This window comes from Ambystoma mexicanum, chromosome 2p, assembly GCF_040938575.1.
Source record: "Ambystoma mexicanum isolate Mex_15411 chromosome 2p, UKY_AmexF1_1, whole genome shotgun sequence".
Taxonomy (NCBI): domain Eukaryota; kingdom Metazoa; phylum Chordata; class Amphibia; order Caudata; family Ambystomatidae; genus Ambystoma; species Ambystoma mexicanum.
Genome location: NC_090923.1, coordinates 103,424,607 through 103,442,610, shown reverse-complemented (window position 1 = coordinate 103,442,610; position 18,004 = coordinate 103,424,607). Strand labels below are relative to the sequence as shown.

The following is an 18,004-nucleotide window of genomic DNA, read 5'->3' as shown; positions in this document are numbered from 1 at the left end:
ACGGTCTGAATGAGAGTGGTGCCTTCGGCGGGAACCCTTTATGTCCCCGCCTAAACTCCAGTTTGTCTCTGAAGGCAGGAAGCAGGGGAGGAGCCCAAAACTCTGACAGAGTGCCTGAATGGAACCAGTTCCCACTGGGGGGCTGGCTGTCCTGATTGGACAGCTACACGCCCCTTTCTGTAAACTGTGGGGAGAGTGCAGATGAGTTATGGGAAAGCCGAATAAAAAGTGAGGTTTGAGGCCGAAGGCAAGTCGACCACTGGAACAGATAATACAAAGCTGAAGACTACCAGAGACACCTAGACCCTTCCAGTAACCGTGAAGCATCCACTGCTGTCCAGACCCAGTTTGGCTGGTGGGACCAACCAGCCCCAAGACGAATTGCAGATCGAGCCATCAGAGGTGCTGCAACCTTCCAGGGCTACAAACTGAATACCAGGGGACCTTCGACCATTTGCAGTGCAACTCCCGTGTGAACGAATCCTCCCAAAACTTTAGTGAGCTCCAGTTGGACCTCCAGAGGCACAACCCCTCATCCAAGAACCCCTAACCAGAGTGCAGGACTGCAGAATCGAAGATCGCCCGGGCAGCAACTGTTCACCATTGGAGCTGATAAAAAAGTGCCAAAAACTGTTGGGCAACCGAAGAAATCCTTGCCGAGAGTCCTTTTTCGAGTGCTGCTGGGACATCCCATCAGAGTCCTTTCTTTGGTCACCAGACCGACAAATCAGGAGACTGGGTCCATCGCTGATGCACAGGAAAGAATCCAGCTTCTTGAAACCACCTTAAGGTACTGTGGGGCTCAAGATAGAACTTGCCTCAAGCCGAATAGTCGCTCCAGTGTGACTGGACTGCGACACCCTGTGTTTGGGTGTCTACCCATACCTCTTGCCCAGGCTTAACAGTTTGCGCACTTTTAGGGAGTCATTTCCAGGGTCTTTAATAATTGGGTTAAGTATTCAGAGGAACCTTGAGTGACTTTGTCAATGAAACGTCACTTCTCTAAAAAAATGTGGCTGCTCAGCACTATTTAAACAATAGATTACGGTCTTTCTGTAACAATTGTAAGCGAATGAACATCTATTGAAGCAGTCGCCTATGAAAAGTATTGTTGATATTTCCTGTGTGTTGGTTAGTCTAAAATAGTATTTATCTTGCCTTGTGTATATAAAATAAATCTATGATATTACAACTTCAAGCGTGTAGGTTTCTTTGGGCTAATGTATTGACTAGGTTCATTGTACTTACCTACAGCTCAAATCCTCCTCCGAATATAAGCCTGGCTGCTCTGCCATTCTACCAATCCTTTGGTTAGTACAGATTTGTGCTACAAGTTGGGGACTTGTATACCAAGGGATGGTAGAGTCCTACCTACAGGTGGACTTTAGAAAAACTCCCCTAACATTCAGGATGCAGCAGCACAGGATCCGGTCCCTGGATTCTTGGTCTGGAGACTGAAGAAATGGACACTGGATGGGAACTTGTGGCAGTAGTCACAGTGGAGGCTTCCAGCAAAGGATATTCACGGTTTCTCGCGGCTCTGTGGACTTGGCGCCTCTTTTACAGGAGCCAGATGAAGAAAGAAGATCACCGGTCAGATTCTCTTCACTTTCCCAGTCCTGCACTCTAGTGAGGGGACTTCAGGGATTTGAAGCGTGTCTCTGTAGGTCCAGCAAGAGTCCACCAGGCTTGAGGTACCCTGGTATTGGCAGTTAGCAGCCCATGAGGTTCTCAGCACGTCGAGGGATGGCTTGTTTTGTCTTGGGACTAATTGGTCTCAGCAGCCTCTGGGTAGGAGTTGTTTTTGGGACCCCCCGAGGTTGATTGGAAGGAAGGGTTGCATTAGGCTCTGGTTACACAGCAGGCTCTCTGGTTGCAGGAATTGCTACAGATGTATTTTCTTGGTCGACTTGTCAGCAGCTTCCAGGTTCATTGCATTTATCAGGAACTACATAGCCCCCGCTATTCCCACCAGGAATAAAAAGGATATCACCAGGGACAAGCTACTCCCGCTTATCCTACCCATTCTGAACAATTGTGCCGCATCTTACAACAACCCTATGGTCTTAGTGGACACGTTCAACCAAACTCTGCTTAAAGCTATCAACACCATAGCCCCTCTTAAACCAAGGAAAGCTAAACAACGAGCTCACCTGAATTCGTGGTTCACTCCACAAATTAGAGCCCTGCGTAAAGTAAAACGAAAGGCGGAAACACTTGGAAAAGTCTCCCTTGTGCTTCCAACAAAGACAACCTCTTCATCGCATCCCTTGAGGAAGCGATTATACAGGCTAAAAGAAACGTACAACCTGTGCATCGCGCAAGCTGAATCCAATACGAAGGAGCTATTCAAAATTCTCAAAGAATTAGAATCCCCTTCGCCTCTACCAGATACATGCAACAAAGATAGCTCTTGGTGTAATAACATCCAAAACACTCCTCTCCAAAATAACCACCTTACAAGCCAAAATCAATTCCAAACAAAACTCTTACTAAATTCCCTGCACCTAAAACCACAACCTTAACCAAGCCTCCATTTAGCTTTCTTCCTCTCACCATCCCAGAGGTTGAAAGAATCATCACCAACCTTCAACCCTCCAACTGCCAAGGGGACTCCTGCCCTGCATCCATCAAGGAATCTGCTCATGACCTTGCTCCCTTCATTACCACCTTCATTAAATCTTCATTTCACTCTGGAATTGTCCCCAACAATCTGAAGGACGCCTGGGTCATCCCGCTGCTGAAAAAACCTACACTGGATCCATCCATACCTACTAATTTCAGACCATCCATACCTACCAATTTCAGACCCATCACCATGGTCCCGTTCCTCCTAAAAATCTTAGATAGAGCTGCCTACCTTCAGATACAGAAGTATCTGAAGACTAACAACCTACTCGGCACAAGACAATCTGGCTTCAGACCTAGGCATGGGACAGAAACAGCCCTATTAGATCTTAAAACATAAATAGAGGACATAAAAGATAATGGCAAACTGGCCCTACTACTACTCCCGACACCTCTGCAGCCTTTGATTTGGTCAATCACCAAATCCTATGCCAACATTTGAAATCAGATGCCCACTTTTCGGAAAAAGCCACTAACTGGATTAGATCCTTCCTGGACAATAGACACATGAGCGTATTCTCACCCACCGCATCTGCTGATCCATCCCCGGTCCCCTGCGGAGTTCCTCAAGGGCTGTGTGTATATCCTACACTTTACAATATATTTACCAAACCCTTGTTTGATGTGCTTGACTATTTGGGTGCCACCTACACCAGCTACGCAGATAACTCCCAGATACTCATCCCCATCACTGGTGACTACACTGCAGACTCCAAAGCTCTGAAAACATCTACCAAGTTGTCCAAGCCTGGATGGCACAACACAAGCTCTGTCTCAATGACAAGACATAGCTCCTCATCCTTGGCACCCAACAAAGACTTAACAAGCTTGACCCCGTCATTCAGCACCTTCAATATTGATGCCAACCCCATTAAAGTGGCCAAAGAGACTAAAACTTTAGGAATCTACCTTGATTCTACACTTTCCCTAAATCGACAAACTAATGCAGTCACCGCTGCCTCGGCTTGCACATGTAAGTTGATCACAGCCTGCCGCCAATTCCTCTCTACTCAGAACTGCATCATTCTTGCCAGGACATTGGTTATGTGTAAACTTGATTACTGCAACAAACTCTATCAAGGCACCAACCAACGCAACCGCAACAAACTACGGATCTCCCAAAACAATGCTATTAGAGCAGCCCTCAACATCCCCAGATCGTCTCACATCACTGACACTAGGAAGAGATTACACTGGCTCTCTGTTGCCCAAAGGCTTTCACTCACTGACCCTCACTCACAATTGTGTAAACAACCAGGCCCCCATCTACTTAGCCTCCTGCTTCTCTCATTACACTTTCACAGACGCTTAGATCTACCCAAGCACACTGCCTTACGATACCTAGATGCAACCTACAGACAGCCGGAGGTGTTAGCTTCCCAGTCCTTGCGGCCAAACTCTGGAACTCTCTGCCACTCTCCATCAGAACCCTGCCCTCCCCTACCATATTCAAACACAAAGCCAAGCGCTGGCTATCCTCTACACCCTACCCAGTGCCATTTTAAGCCACTTGATCTCCTTACCACCCAGCCAGCTACCGCCTTGCCAGACAACCTGCCTTGCCTGCACTTTACTGCCTTGTGAATTCAATATGTTTTTGCCTGTAACTATTCTTGCCATTCATGTACCTACGTGCCTTAAGATACGTGCCTGGTTGCCCTCGGGCCTTGTGCGCTATATAAATAAAATACAAATACAAAAATACAAATATGTGGTCTCTTGTTCTAATAAGCTTTCCCTTTTACCAACTTATAACAGTATTCTAAATACCAACAGTCAGACATTAATGTCCCCAGCACCCTAACTATTGAAGTCACCTGAGGGTGTAGGTTGTGTCTGTGGGCCATCCCAAAAGGGTTGTGTACAGTATTGAAGTGTATTTGTGTGTTACTATTATATTGCTCCCTTCTGAAGAAGGCTTATTCTAACTGACAGATAAATTAATAATTGTTCATTCAAGAAACCTTGTGTGTACGAGTTTATTTGAATACTTGCAAATGTGACATTTCTGTAACTCCACTACAGCTCACATTGACACCTCTTGAGATAGGCGTGGCTGCTCAACACGCTACCAAAACTGAGTAGTACAAGCTTATACCAAAGGTTGGGTTTCCTATACTTGTAGTCAGAGTTGTGTGTAGTGCACCCAAAGGGTATTGCATACAAACTTTTCCTAACTAACACACACCACCCTATGTGGAGTGCTGGGGTTTTACTTGGTAATTCCCTATCCCACTTCTCATCTAACATTTTCTGCTACATTAACTTACTTTAAAGGGCTGGTGGCAGTGGTTTACTTTTTACTACCAGTGTGCATTTTTACCACAGTCAGAATCCTCAGCTGCAGTACAGCACCCATCGCCATTTTCTGTTAGTTTCTTCTTGGCTTTTAATCTTGTTAGTTGAAACTGGTTTGAGCGCTTTGTGCGTTTTGGCGGGATTTAGCCTAAAGCCCGCCCAGGCTCCAGTGTATCTGGAAAGGCAGGACGTAAGGGAGGCTCACAAAACTTCTGTGTCCTTTGTCTCTAGGTGTGCCCAAGAAAAACCAGTCCCGATTGGCCGGCTGTCTGTCCTAAAAGGACAGTCACCCTGCTGTGTGATTGACAGCATAGGCTGTGAATGAATGGGGGGTTGGGGAGGCAATGACATAAAAAGTGAGGTTTTTGTGAAGAGAGACAGAGTTGACCACTAGAGAGGAACATCCAAAGAAGTTGTGACGAGACGCCAGCAGCACCTTCCTGGACGCAAAGTGCCCGGTGAAGCCCTGCACCTGTGCTGACCCAGTTTTCATAGACTGGGAAGAACCGTACGGGACGACTTCCTCCCTTAGGCTGGTGGAACCAACTAGCCTCAAGACAAGCTTCCATTTGGTGCAAACCTCCCCCCCCCCAGCTTGCTGTTCCTCACCAGAGCTGCAGAAGCCCAATGCCCGGGGTACTGGCACCATTCATTAGTGCATCGTCTTGCGAATTCCAAATCTGACCAAATCTTCGTGGGCATCAAGAGGACCCCATCGAAGCAGGACATCTTGATCCAGAGTCCCCCTCAGCAGAGTTCAGGACAGAGGGAGCAAGCGTCTTCCAAACAGTTTTCGTTCTTCATGAACTCAATGGCTTTGGCAGTACTTGTTCCCTCATAGGTTATAATTGTTATCATTGCTGGGATAAAGGTTTTTCCTGCCTCCCTTTAGGATATTGTAATTGTTTTACAAACTGTTGAGAAGTATGTTCTACATCGTGTTCTAATCTTTCTTTCCTTTAACAACTTAATAAATGAATTGAGTAACTGGAATAAATGCAATACTGACCTTTACGGAAGTCACTCCGTGTGCTGGAACATGTGTTAGCATAAGAAACGTCTTTACCAACTTTTGTTTTTAAAAACTGAATCCATGATTGAATGTTACTAGTAGATAAAGATTTTAAAGAATGCTTATTTAAACCTTGCTTATAAATAAATATTTGTGTGTTACTTGGCTACTTGTACTTACTGATTTAAATTGTACAGCTCACATTACCCCTCTTAAGATCAGCCGAGCTGCTGAGTCACACTACCGACTTGTATAGTAAAGGCCTATATTAAAAGGTGGGTTACCTAATACCAATAAGTCTTGTGTAGCCCCACACCAGTTGACTGCACCAATTGTTACCCAACAGTCATTAAAGTAGTTTCACTGCCACCAGCCATTGAAGTAAACTTGCAAATGCAACACAAATGTTACCGGGTAACTAGAAATGGGATACATTGCATCCCCCAGCACTCCAATTAAGGTGGGGGTGTGCTGGCTCACTAAAATAAATGTAAGGTGGATCAGAATACCACTCTACTTCTTGGGGACAGTAGTCCACCCAAGAGGCAATGAAAAATTAACAACGTAATCCCCAGCAGCCCAGCCTAAGCCCAAATGTTATAGGGAACTAGAGATCCAAGCACACACTATGGAGAGACATAAAAAGGGGAAAAGATTAGGTGGAGGGGGGAGGAGGGGGGGGGGGGGGGGGAAGATTCCCGCTCACTTAGGAATAAGAGAAAAATAATAAAAGTCCAGCCAAAAAGTTTCTGGGGGAGACAAAGGTCAGGAAGATTATTCACATTCATGAAAATCTTACCCAACCGTCCGCCAGTCATACGAACCGTGAACTAGTCAAATTAAACGTAATGATTTACTTTGAAAATTGTAGTTTCCTGGTTACACATTCCACTAGCCCAAGACTAGAAAGGCAGACCATTCTACCATTTTCGGGTATGCTTTTAGTAACGTGGATCCTTTCCTTCTCCATTACATCAAATATTCAATGTTATCAAACGATTACCAAGCAAGGTCTGTTCGTGTTTTGCTATTGCATCCTTACAGATCAAAGACTACCACACATTTCTTGGTATATATTTCAGAAAATGTTACTAAAGAAGCCCTACCCCATGTGCCTTTTTGTACGAGATCAGATTTGCTGCAGGATCTGGATGGTGAGAGTTCAGAATGAATCCATCTCCCCCAAATTGCAGGAAGCATTTTTTTACATTCAAAGCATTCCGACTGTGGAGAGGTACTCGCATAAAAAGGGAGAGGGTGTCTTCTCGTCTCCACTACCAGCATCCTAATCTGAAGGGCTCAAGCAAATGAATACCTTTACCATAACAAGGATAGGCACCAATGCCACCAAAAATCATTTGCGTATTTACACATACCAATTACTGGGACCAGTGAATATGAAGGCACATAGCAGTGACAATGAGTTGCATAAATAAGGTATCTAAATAATATATATTACTATCATGTGGAATCCAACATAGTATACTTACTTTGCATTGCTAGAGGGACCAATGACAGTGCGGCTCAGAGGAGTTCCTTGATAAGCAGTTGCGTGGAGATAATCAAAAGTAACCTCTTGTATATTTGCATCAATTTCCTGCATTTCACGAAGGATCACGCCACGTTCCTTCTCAATCTGGGAATCCTCCAGGCTGACGTTCTGCACAACATCTGCTAATATTTCTACAGCTACAAAAGAAACATTAAGAGCTTAGCAATGCACCTAGCATAAACCTACTAAAAAGATATATTTCTTCCCTTGGCACTGGCCTGGAAAAGAGCTTTGTTGCTCCAATCTCCTGCTGTAGTTTAAGTGGGTAGGTAGAGAACGCTGCAATACCTTTGATATACACCTACCAAATACAAATATAGGTCACCAACTTTGCTGATGCATATACCTTTTGGTAAGTCCTTAGAAAGAGCTTTGATGTAGATTGCAGTCTGCTCACGGGAGGTGTAAGCATTGAGATGTGCACCAATACTCTCTACCTCTTGTTCCAAAGCAGCTTGTGGACGCTTCTTGGTACCCTTAAAAGAAAAAAACAACCAATTTATCAAACTACCAAGGTGCAGTGGTCAACTGTGATCCAAACATGAAATGCTAGGTTAATTTCCATATCATGCATATGCCGTTGCTAAACATTTCATGGCCTAATTGAAAAAGCAACACTACAACTCTTTCTTCAATGCTCAAAGTTTGAGCTGCCAGTTTCACCATTAGCAAATATTAATCTTCCATGCTATGCCTAGAACCTTTATGCAGGAAAACCATTTAAAGTCAGGCTTTAGAAATAAGGTGCATTTGGACGCCAAGGTAGGGGAAATGGGTGTCTTAAAACTAGGACCACCCCCATGCCATCTCCGAATTCAAAGCACATCCTTACATTAATGATCTCCTGGACATTGGATGAATGGACATGGATGAGGGAAATCTACTCTGTTAGGAGGGGGGGAGGTGGGGGAGGGGAGTTAGAAGCGAAAGACTCCTTGTCCAAAACTCTCCATGCCAAAAGGTTAAGTTCCCAAAAGGCCTCTACAGATTTTCAGCACCCTGTATAAATCTTCCCAAATCACATACAATTGAGAAAAAGAACGAGTGTACAAGTTATCCTGCACTACAGACAAACTATAAATATGCAGGGAAACAGATATATATACTCAAATCTTGGACACTTAAATGGACTTTCTACGCTCGAATCCAGCACTCTGGTGAGGTGACTAGAGCTTGGGTCATCCTGCTTCGGGAGGGTCCTCGGGATCTTCCTGGAGCTCTGGTATGGCCTAGAGAGGATGCACTAGACTGATTTCTCAACCCCCTGGCAGTCGGTTCCAGCAGCAACAAAGTAGTACAGTCAGTTGGGAAAGGTCTTCCAGCAAAGTTAGTCTTGGGGGGTTAATTGGTCCCACTAACCCAAGGGAAGATGTCGTCCTCGCCAATGCTTCTCTATTCGATTCAGAAAAGGAGGGTTAGCACAGCAGCAGGGCTTCACCGGGCGGTTCAATGGTCCAGGAGGATGCAACAGGATTCTCTTCACGATTCCTTAGTCAGATGTTTCATCCAGTGGCCGACTCAGTCTTCAGTTCAAGAAGCCTCTGCTTTTATGCAGGTTTCTCCCATTCATGCCCAGCCTAGCTGTCACTCACAGCAGGGTGGATGTCCTCCAAGGACAGCCAACCAATCAGCACTGGGTGCATTCAGGTTACCAAGGACAGAGTTTCGGGCACCTCCCTCGCTTCCAGCTATGCCAGACACGCTGGAGCCAGGAGGCAGGTTTCAGTACTGAAACGCGCCAAACAAAAGGGTTAAACATGGTTTGGCGTGCAGCATAAAACCCAAGAAAGACTTCACTAACGAGAAATGGCGAAAAAAGAAGACCGGGCCATTTTGACACAATGGTCACCCATGGGTGCTATACTGCAGTCGAGCATTCAGTCTGCGGTAGAAAAGCACAATGGTAGGAAAATTAAACCACTGCCACCAGCCATTTAAAGTAGTGAGTGTAACAAAAAAATGTTACATGAGTGAATAGGAAGGGGGGCTACTAAGTAACCCCCCCCCCAGCCCTCCACATAAGATCGGGTGTGTTGGACTTCTAAAAGAGAAAAGGTAAGTAAAGTCAATTTTACTTTACTAGTCTTGGGAACAGTAGTTCTCACAAGAAAAGGTATTTAAACCTTAGGAGAAATCTAAAGGATTTCTCTGGGACACTGCACTGAAGGTGCTGTGTGTCATCATACGAAAGGTAGATGCCTATGGAATTTGTCAGACTCCAAACAAAGCAAACAGAATCCAAACCAGATCAAAAATACGAGAGTGAGAAAAAGGTCTCACTCAATCCAGGATAAAAATGAACAGTCCTAAAGTCCAGCAAAAGAGCTGGAGGTCTCCAAGGTTGAAGGGAATTAGCACAGAATTGAGAATGCTCCGTAACAAACATATGCGAATATGAAGAAAACCATAAACAAAGCTAGTGACGAGATGCAGGAGATGTACATATGCCGAATAGAGCGAAATAAGCCAAATAAGCCAATTCTCTTCACCTTGGAGATCCCCAGCAACTTTGCTGGATTTTGAGGACTTTATATATTTTTTTACCTGGAAAGAGTAGGAGCCTTTTTCCCCCCCACTCGTGTATTTTGATGTGCGTTCTACATTTGTGTTCTTTGACTTTGGAGTTTTAAGATCACTCCATAGGCATCTTTTCTCTGAGATAAACTACTGAAATTGACTTTACTAGTCTTTCCAAATTCTTAGACCCAGCACACAACATCTTACAATGGAGAGCTGGAGGGGTTAGTATCCCCGGTGTCTAAAATACTCATGTAGCAGTGAAATGCTAACCTTTCCTATTGAAAAGGCTGGTGGCAGTGGTTTTACAACAAACTACCATGATTTTTCCCGACCGAACACCGGCAGCTAGAAATCACGGGAGCCATGTTTTTCAAGATGGCGCCTTAAGCCCCTTTGTTAAACTGGTCCCGGTCGTCCTTTTTTTGCCATTTCTTTTTGGAAAGGTCCTTCTAGTGTTTTGCCTCTGCGCAACAAACCAGGCTTGGTCCCTTTGTTTGCGTGCCTTTTGCGGGCTTCAAGACTGAAGACCCACCTCTGGCGTATCAATGGCTGCAGTGGGCACGAAGTGAGGGAGGTGCCCAAAACTCCCGGTTCTTAGTCTCCTTCGACACCCAAATTCACTCTGGCGTGATTGGCTGACTGTCCAGCAAGGATAGCCACCCTGCTGGGTGAGTGGGAGCTAGGCTGGAATGAAAGGTAGAAAACTGTTTAAAAGGCGAGTCTCTTGGACTGGAAAGCAGAGTCGACCACTGGATCGAAAGAACCAAAGACGAGCTGGAAGAGGACAGCTGTGGCAACTCCTGGACCATTGGTTTGCCCGGTGAAGCCCTGCTGCAGGTCCGAATTGCCAAACTCCATTCGACAGAAGCTCCTTCCTTTGAGTTGGTGGGATACCATTCTCAAGGCTGGTTAGGATTAACCAGGGAAAGTGACACCAGTTTGTGTTCTTGAATCTAAGTGACCATTTTGTTTGCTTTCGTCCTCCCTCTTGTCCCCACAACGGAGGTTCAGGAACAGCGAGATCTGCAGGACTTGCCAGGAACCACGACTTCAGCAGCATTTGTTTCTTCATACAAAAGCTACTGTGCAAACCCGATTGAGAGAACGCCACTCTCGCGGTTAAAGTTCGTGAAACTTTCCCAACTTACAGGCCTAATCAGCTTGTGACCCATCGTATGTTCCTTTTTTGCCTAAGCTACTTCTGAGAACTTTTGCAAAGACTTAACCGTTTTGATAACAGAACTGCTCTTTCTGATCCAGAACACTCATCCATTGACTTTGGCCTGGTCTATTGAATTGAACTCTTCTGGTTAACTGAAACCATTTGCACTGCCTATAAAGTAGAAGTGATCTATTCTACTTACTTTTGTCGTTTTTGCTCACTGCTAAGTAATTGAACTGCCATTTTGCTCCTATTTCAGGGGAGCTCAAACTGCCTCAAAAGCTTAGTTTCATATTGGAGTGCATTTGTTTATATTATTAAGTTGCCTTCTTCTAGTGAAATGTTTTCCAAATGATTGTGTAATAAATTATTAAGTGTTTTTTACTCGAGTAGAAGTCTTTACTTGAACCACTGTGATTAAAAGTCCTCTGTGTAACTACGTGTATTGCTCACATTCACTCTTGAGAAGCCAGGCTGCTCAAATCGCTACCAGAAACTGTTTGGTACAGAGGTTCTACCAAAGGTTGGTTTGGCCAACACCTGTAGTCCTAATTGTGTGTAGTGGTCCCAGAGGGTATTGCTTGCAATTCTACTTTGTGTTTCGGTGTTAAGCAGATCAGACAACGTAGAAGCCTGCTAAAGTAGGAAATATAATGCAAGTAAAGCAGCCATATTAAGAAACTGGACGTTGGCATTGTGTAATGGTAAGCAAATAATCTCAAGAGACCAAGGCGGCAGAGCTGACGGGTGCTGAATACAGCTTTGTGCGATAAAGGGTATTTGTGTGGCTCAAGATCAAGGATGCCACAGCAAGAAGCAACGGCAAGGAACAAAAGGAGTGCAAGAGGCATAAGCCATGTATGTAAGACATACTTCTCTCAGGTTTAATGGAGCAACCAAGTCTCCATAGGCCAAGAGGAGTAATATCATCCAATAGAATTGAATCACATAGCACTAAAGCGAGAATGGATGAAATCATGTTCTAACAAGTAGTGTAGGACTGGAAAACAAGGCCAATCAAAGTTCTAGAGGAAGATAGCAACATACATTCACTCCCTTAAGTATTCTGAATAAGAGCACAGCCAGAAAGGTCAACTACAAACGAGAAGTCTTGGTTTAGGGCCTAACTGATGGGAGATGGTAGGCCAATTAGCTAAGAAAGGCAGTTGTCTGAGCGCATGTGCTGCTAACGAGCTGAATGTCCAAGGTTGGAAGAGTGCCAACCAAACATAAGGGCCTATGTGGTGATGGTCTGACTTCTGAAGTTAGGGTTAATTCTCTGTGGACCTGTAGTGTATAAACTAATCTGTACTTTCTTTTACAGGAGTTTGCATTATGCCCTACTCTAGTGACTAATCTATTAGTGTTGTGTGATACTTCTACCTGTTAGTCATTTTTCATAGTGATATTTGGCCATAAATAATTAACTTTGTATACATACTGGCTAAGTTTAATCTGTGATTCCCATTGTGGACCCTTTAAAAGCTCACCACCTCTTCGCCTAGACCTCTTGTCATTGCTACCGTGAACTGGTTTGACTACAGCTCCCAGCGTTGCCCCATCACAATATAGGTTAGCCTTCTATACATCTGCCCACCGGGCCAGAGTACAGAAAAGCAGCACTAACAAAGACCCCAGCAAACAGTACCTCAGCACAGAAGAAGTGTTGCAGCATCTGCAGCCAAAAACCCAGTCGATGGATTCCTTTGTCATGAAGACAAAAGACAGGTATTTGGAAGGGAATCTTCAGCAGGGATCAAAGAGAAGAAAGAGTTTCTTCATGGCTGGATGGGGCTCTGGTTTTGTGCCCTTTTCAGAATACTGAATATCGCTTATCGGATTCCAGCAGGACGCTACAAAGGTTTCATCTTGGTTCAGAAGGATTGCAGACCTGAATGGTCGCAGCACGAAGTAGGATGGCTCAAAATCCAGGTCTTAAGAGTCTAGTGGATCTCACCAGGCTCTGGATGGGGATCATCCGTTTCGGGATCGCCGGGTCGATTGGAAGGAAGGGTTTACAGCAGGCTCTCTGGTCACTGAAAATCTATACAGGCTTCGTTCCTTTTCGGTTTTGGTTCCAGTGATCCGCTTGTCAGCAGCTTCCAGGTTCAGAGTTTTTATCAAGAATTACAGCACAACCTCTGCATTCTGGCGAAAAAGGAGCCTGCCATTTTCGAAAAATTGTGGCTCTTTTGTGCATTACCGAAGCTTAATTAACAGTCTGCGAGTAATAAACGCTAAAAGTCATAAAGGTAAAAATCACCGCCACCGCCATTCATGTAAAACCTGCAATTGGAGCAATGTTACCAGGTAAGTAAGAAAGGGGATGCATTGTATCCCCCCAGCACTCCACATAAGGTGGGGTGTGCTTGCTCACAACAAAGAACGTAAACGGAGATGAAAATCCCTCTTCCTACTTGGGATCTGTAGTTCGCCCAAGTACACGAAGGCACAAGTTACTTACCTGTAACTGTTCTCCAGCATGGGTCTGGCATGTATTCACATACTCGTGAATATTCCCTGTAGTCAGGCTGGGAATCCTCAGTAAAGAAAAAAATCTGTTTCATTTCTGAACAGTCTTTCTCCTAAAAACCAATCACTGGTCTCTGGGTCATACTGCCCCCAGCCAATGACTGCCCTCCACATAAGCCCCTCCTCTGGCAGCCATCTTCAAATTTGGTAGCACGTAAAGTGGTAGCAGGACCAAGAGAATAGCCGCAGAGGGGTAGGCGGGAGGGTTTGCATGTGAATCCATGCCAGATCCATGCTGGAGCACAACAGTTACAGGTAAGTAACTTGTTCCTTCTTCAGCATGGGGTCTGGCATGGATTTGCATGCTCATGAATAAAGAATACATAGCAGTACACACGGACAACCACGGGAGGTGGCAAGGCTCAACATTAAGCATTTCAACATCTCAACATTAAGCATCTCTTACCTCCAAACCAGGCTCACCTTCAAGAGAAGAGGTTGCGCAGCACTGCTTGGCCGACTCTGGACTCCTCCCTGGAATCCCAGTTGAATTTTGTGAAGGTGTGCGTCGACCTCAGCAGCCCTGCAGATGTCCAGCAGGGGCACACCAGACAGGAACGCCGTAGTTGCAGCGATCCCTGTGGTCGACTGGGCTCTCGGACAGCCAGGCAACGGTCGGTTTGCCAACCGGTGACAATGGGTGATGCAGCCGGAGAGTCACCTGGAAATGGAAGTCTTGGAGAGGGCCTTACCTTGGTTCACAGGGCCAAAGTTCACAAACAGCTGTGACGTCTTCCGAAAACTTCAGAAAAATTCAGCGCTCTAGTCACATGCAGCGAGTGCCAAGTCCTCTCAGCCGGTGACGATGGAGACGGGAAGAAGACAGGTAACACCAAGGGCTCGTTGAGATGGAAGTCCGACGGCACATTGGGCATGAAGGAGGGGTGCGTCCGCAGCACCACCCTTGTCTCGTGGAATGTCAAGTACAGTGGTTTATCGTCGTGCGGCGGGTCTGGCCACAAGAAACCCTGCTTTCCACGATAAAAACTTCAGCGGCACCAAATGCACAGGCTCGAACGGGGGACCCATGAGCCTAGTCAGCACCACATTGCTCCCACGCCAGGGCCGGCGGGAACAAACGTAAAAGTCCTTTTGAGAATTCCTTGACCAAGCGGTGGGACCATAACGACGACTGTCCCGGAGTTCTGGTGTAGCGGGAGATAGACGCCAGTTGAACCTTGATGGAAGCATGGGCCAACCCTGCCTTGGCCAGCAACAGTAAATACAGCAGCACCTGCAGGGACTTCATCCGCAGAGGATGGAGTTTCTGCGCACAGCACCAGATGGCAAACCTCTTCCACTTATAGCCGTAGCATTTCAGTGTAGATGAAGCCCTGGCCTTGGCACGCACTTCCTTGCAGTCTGCCGGGAGATCGTACCCCCCCCAAACTCTAGCGCTTCAGGCGCCAGGCCTGCAAGTTCAGCGACCCTGGGTGGTGGTGCAGAATCATCCTCCTTCCCTGGCAAGATCTGCGTCGGCCAGAAGCTTGACTGGAGGGGACGTCGACATGTCCAGAAGGTCCGGGCACCATATCGGTCTCAGCCACGCTGGTGCGTCAAGGATCATCCTGCACCGGGACAGTCTCAGTTGATTGACGAGTCGCAGAAATGCATAGAGGAGCAGGCCGTCTCTGGGAAGGAGAATTCATCCCCCATGCTCCCCGGCTGGGGAAAACCGTTTGTCACCATCGCAAACAGATCGATCTGGGGATTGCCACATCGTCAGAACAGCAGATACACTTTGTCCCGTCGAAGCTCCCACTCGTGGCACGAGCGCAGTTACCTACTGAGAGAGTCACCGCAGCGTTCTTCACTCCTGCCAGATGAAATGGGACGAACATCTCCTGAGCGACGGCCCATCGCCATAGGTCCTGCGCTTCTTTGGAGAGCGCTGGGGATCTGGTGCCCCCCTGCTTCCGGATGTAAAACATTGTGTTTGTGAAAATCTGCACCACCTTTCCCTTGAGGGACGGAAAGAAAAAACTGAGGGCCCAAAACACAGCCCGTAGCTCCAGAACGTTGATGTGCAACGACTTCTCCTCTGGTAGCCACAGGCCTCTTGCGTGGAGACGACCGGTGTGTGCACCCCATCCCTCCCGGGATGCGTCCGTCGTGACCGTCTCCTGGTGCGGGGTGGTCTGGAAATCCGCACCCGACAGATGCGCACGGACACCCCACCACCGAATCACTCGGACACTCTCGTCGAGGGTACTCTTGTCCTCGAAGCTTCCCCGATACCTGGATCCAACTGGCGTCGAGGAACTCCTGCAGCGTCGCATCCGCAGCCTGCACAGGAGACGAGGTAAATGCACGACGACATGCCGAGGAAGGACTTGATGGACTTCACCCTTGTGATCTTCATGTTCAACAGCCGTTGTACCTTGCCCAGGATGGCTGCCATTCTCTCCTCAGACGGGGAAACCAGACAACACTGTTGAGCCGGGACCCCAGAAACAGTGCGTCCTGCGATGACACCAAGCAAGACATCGCAAAGCTTAACAAGAATCCCAGTTCCGTGAGTAGCCAGACGGTTGCTGCAGTGTGTTCGATGGCGGTTTCCCTCAACTTCGCTCGGATGAGCCAATCGTCTAGGTCGGGGTAGACGTGGATCCCCTGCAGGCATAACTGCGCCAGACACTTGGTGAAAACCCTTGGTGCCGACTTCAGTCCGAAGGGAAGGGCCTTGAATTGGTAATGCTGCCCTTTGACCACAAAGCACAGAAACTTGCTGTGTCCCTGGTGAATGGGGATGTGGAAATAGGCGTCCTCCAGGTCCAGTGACAAAAGGAAAACCCCTTCTTCCAGTTGTCCCAGCACGTGCTGAAGGGTGACCATCCGAAACCTCTGGTACCTGATGTACTTGAGGCGGCAGAAGTCTAGTATGGGTCTCCAACCGCCTGTCTTCTTTCTGGCGAGGAAGTACCAGAGCCCTATTGGAAAGAGTTCTATCATGCCCTTCTTCAACATGGCTCATATCTCCAACAGAGGTTGCGGGACGTGGTTTTCCTTCCTGGCCAACGATGGAATGCGCGGGCACTACTGTTCAAATTCCAGGGTGTGCCCGTGGGCCAGGGCATCCAGCACCCAACGGTCGGTGGAGATGGACTTCCACACGCTGACCAAGTTCGCCAGCCAGCCTCCCACCGGGTTGCACAGGTGGGGGCCCAGACGTTGCGGCCGGTTCAATGCTGCTTTGCCGTGGGGTGCCACCTTGGGGACCATGCCGTCAACGACATCCGGACTTGCCGCGGCCCCTGTAGGCTTACTCCGAAGAGCGTGACGGTTGATGGTAGGACGACGAGCCGCCACCGAAACCTTTGGAGTATCCCTGGGAGGGGAGGGGGAGGAAGAGGATGTTGACGCCGAAGATCCAGAGAACGTGTTCCCCGCTGCGACTACAGAGTCCGGGGACGGTTGGGATCTGAGACACTTGGGTGCAGAGCCTGGCACCCTGTATTTCTTCACGTACCAGTCCCTACTCGCCGAGGACGGGTTCTTCATGAGGGACATACCCTCGTCCCAAATGTCATCCAACAGAGGGATAGAAAGTCCTCTTGGCCTTCCGGCACTGGTACAGGAAGCCTTGCTTCTCATCGGGGGCCAGTTGAAACATCTCCGAGGCCCTAGCGATCATGGCCTGGAAGGAGCCAATTTCGTCGGGTGGCGAGGCCCCCTCCATCCTCGTCCGTACCAGTCTTCACCGTATCCGGTTCCGTACCTTCCCTCGGAGAAGGGGATGTGGCGAAGGATGGCAAGGAGGTGGAGGAATTCCTGTGGCTCCTCACCACCCTGCTGCTCCTCTTCTGTATCCTCGCCGCTCTCCACATCCGCTTCGCAGGGGTCCCTCCCATAGGACCTGGCCTCGACAAACTGTACTGCCTTCAGACCAAAAAGCTCCTCAGAGATGTCTGAGCCCTGCAGAACTACAGCCCCCCCCCCCCTTTCTGCTCGACCAGCGGGGACGGTCTAGTGGAGAGGATCGACAGTCTTCACCGGTGTCTTCTCTATGGGTAGAAAGAATTATTCCCTCCGTGCGGGCAGGAAAACTGTCTTTGGGGCCGCTTCCTGCGAACCCGCATCCACGCCTTCGCTAGGGACACCACCACTCCTTCAAGGGAAGATTTCGCCTGGTGAACCATGATCTCCATGAACCATGATGCGCTCAAGGCTTTCACGGGAGGGGGGTGTGGTGGGTTAGCACCCCACTCCCCCTTGGCTTTCTCCATCGGAATCGACTGAGACTTCTCCAGAAGTTTCCCCCGGATGGTCCGACTTACTCGTTGGCTCGTGGTTGAAGGAG

General features: G+C 47.5%; 1 protein-coding gene across 1 annotated transcript in view; it reads right to left on the bottom strand.

The window, feature by feature from the left end:
- The window catches only part of UQCRC1 (ubiquinol-cytochrome c reductase core protein 1), a 159,524-nt gene that overhangs the window by 108,991 nt on the left and 32,529 nt on the right, over window positions 1-18,004 (bottom strand). The window contains exons 4-5 of the mRNA XM_069643343.1: window positions 7,837-7,966; window positions 7,429-7,627 (exon numbers count right to left, since the gene is read on the bottom strand). Of these exons, the coding sequence (XP_069499444.1) occupies window positions 7,429-7,627; window positions 7,837-7,966 (329 nt within the window). The remainder of the gene's footprint in view (window positions 1-7,428; window positions 7,628-7,836; window positions 7,967-18,004) is intronic.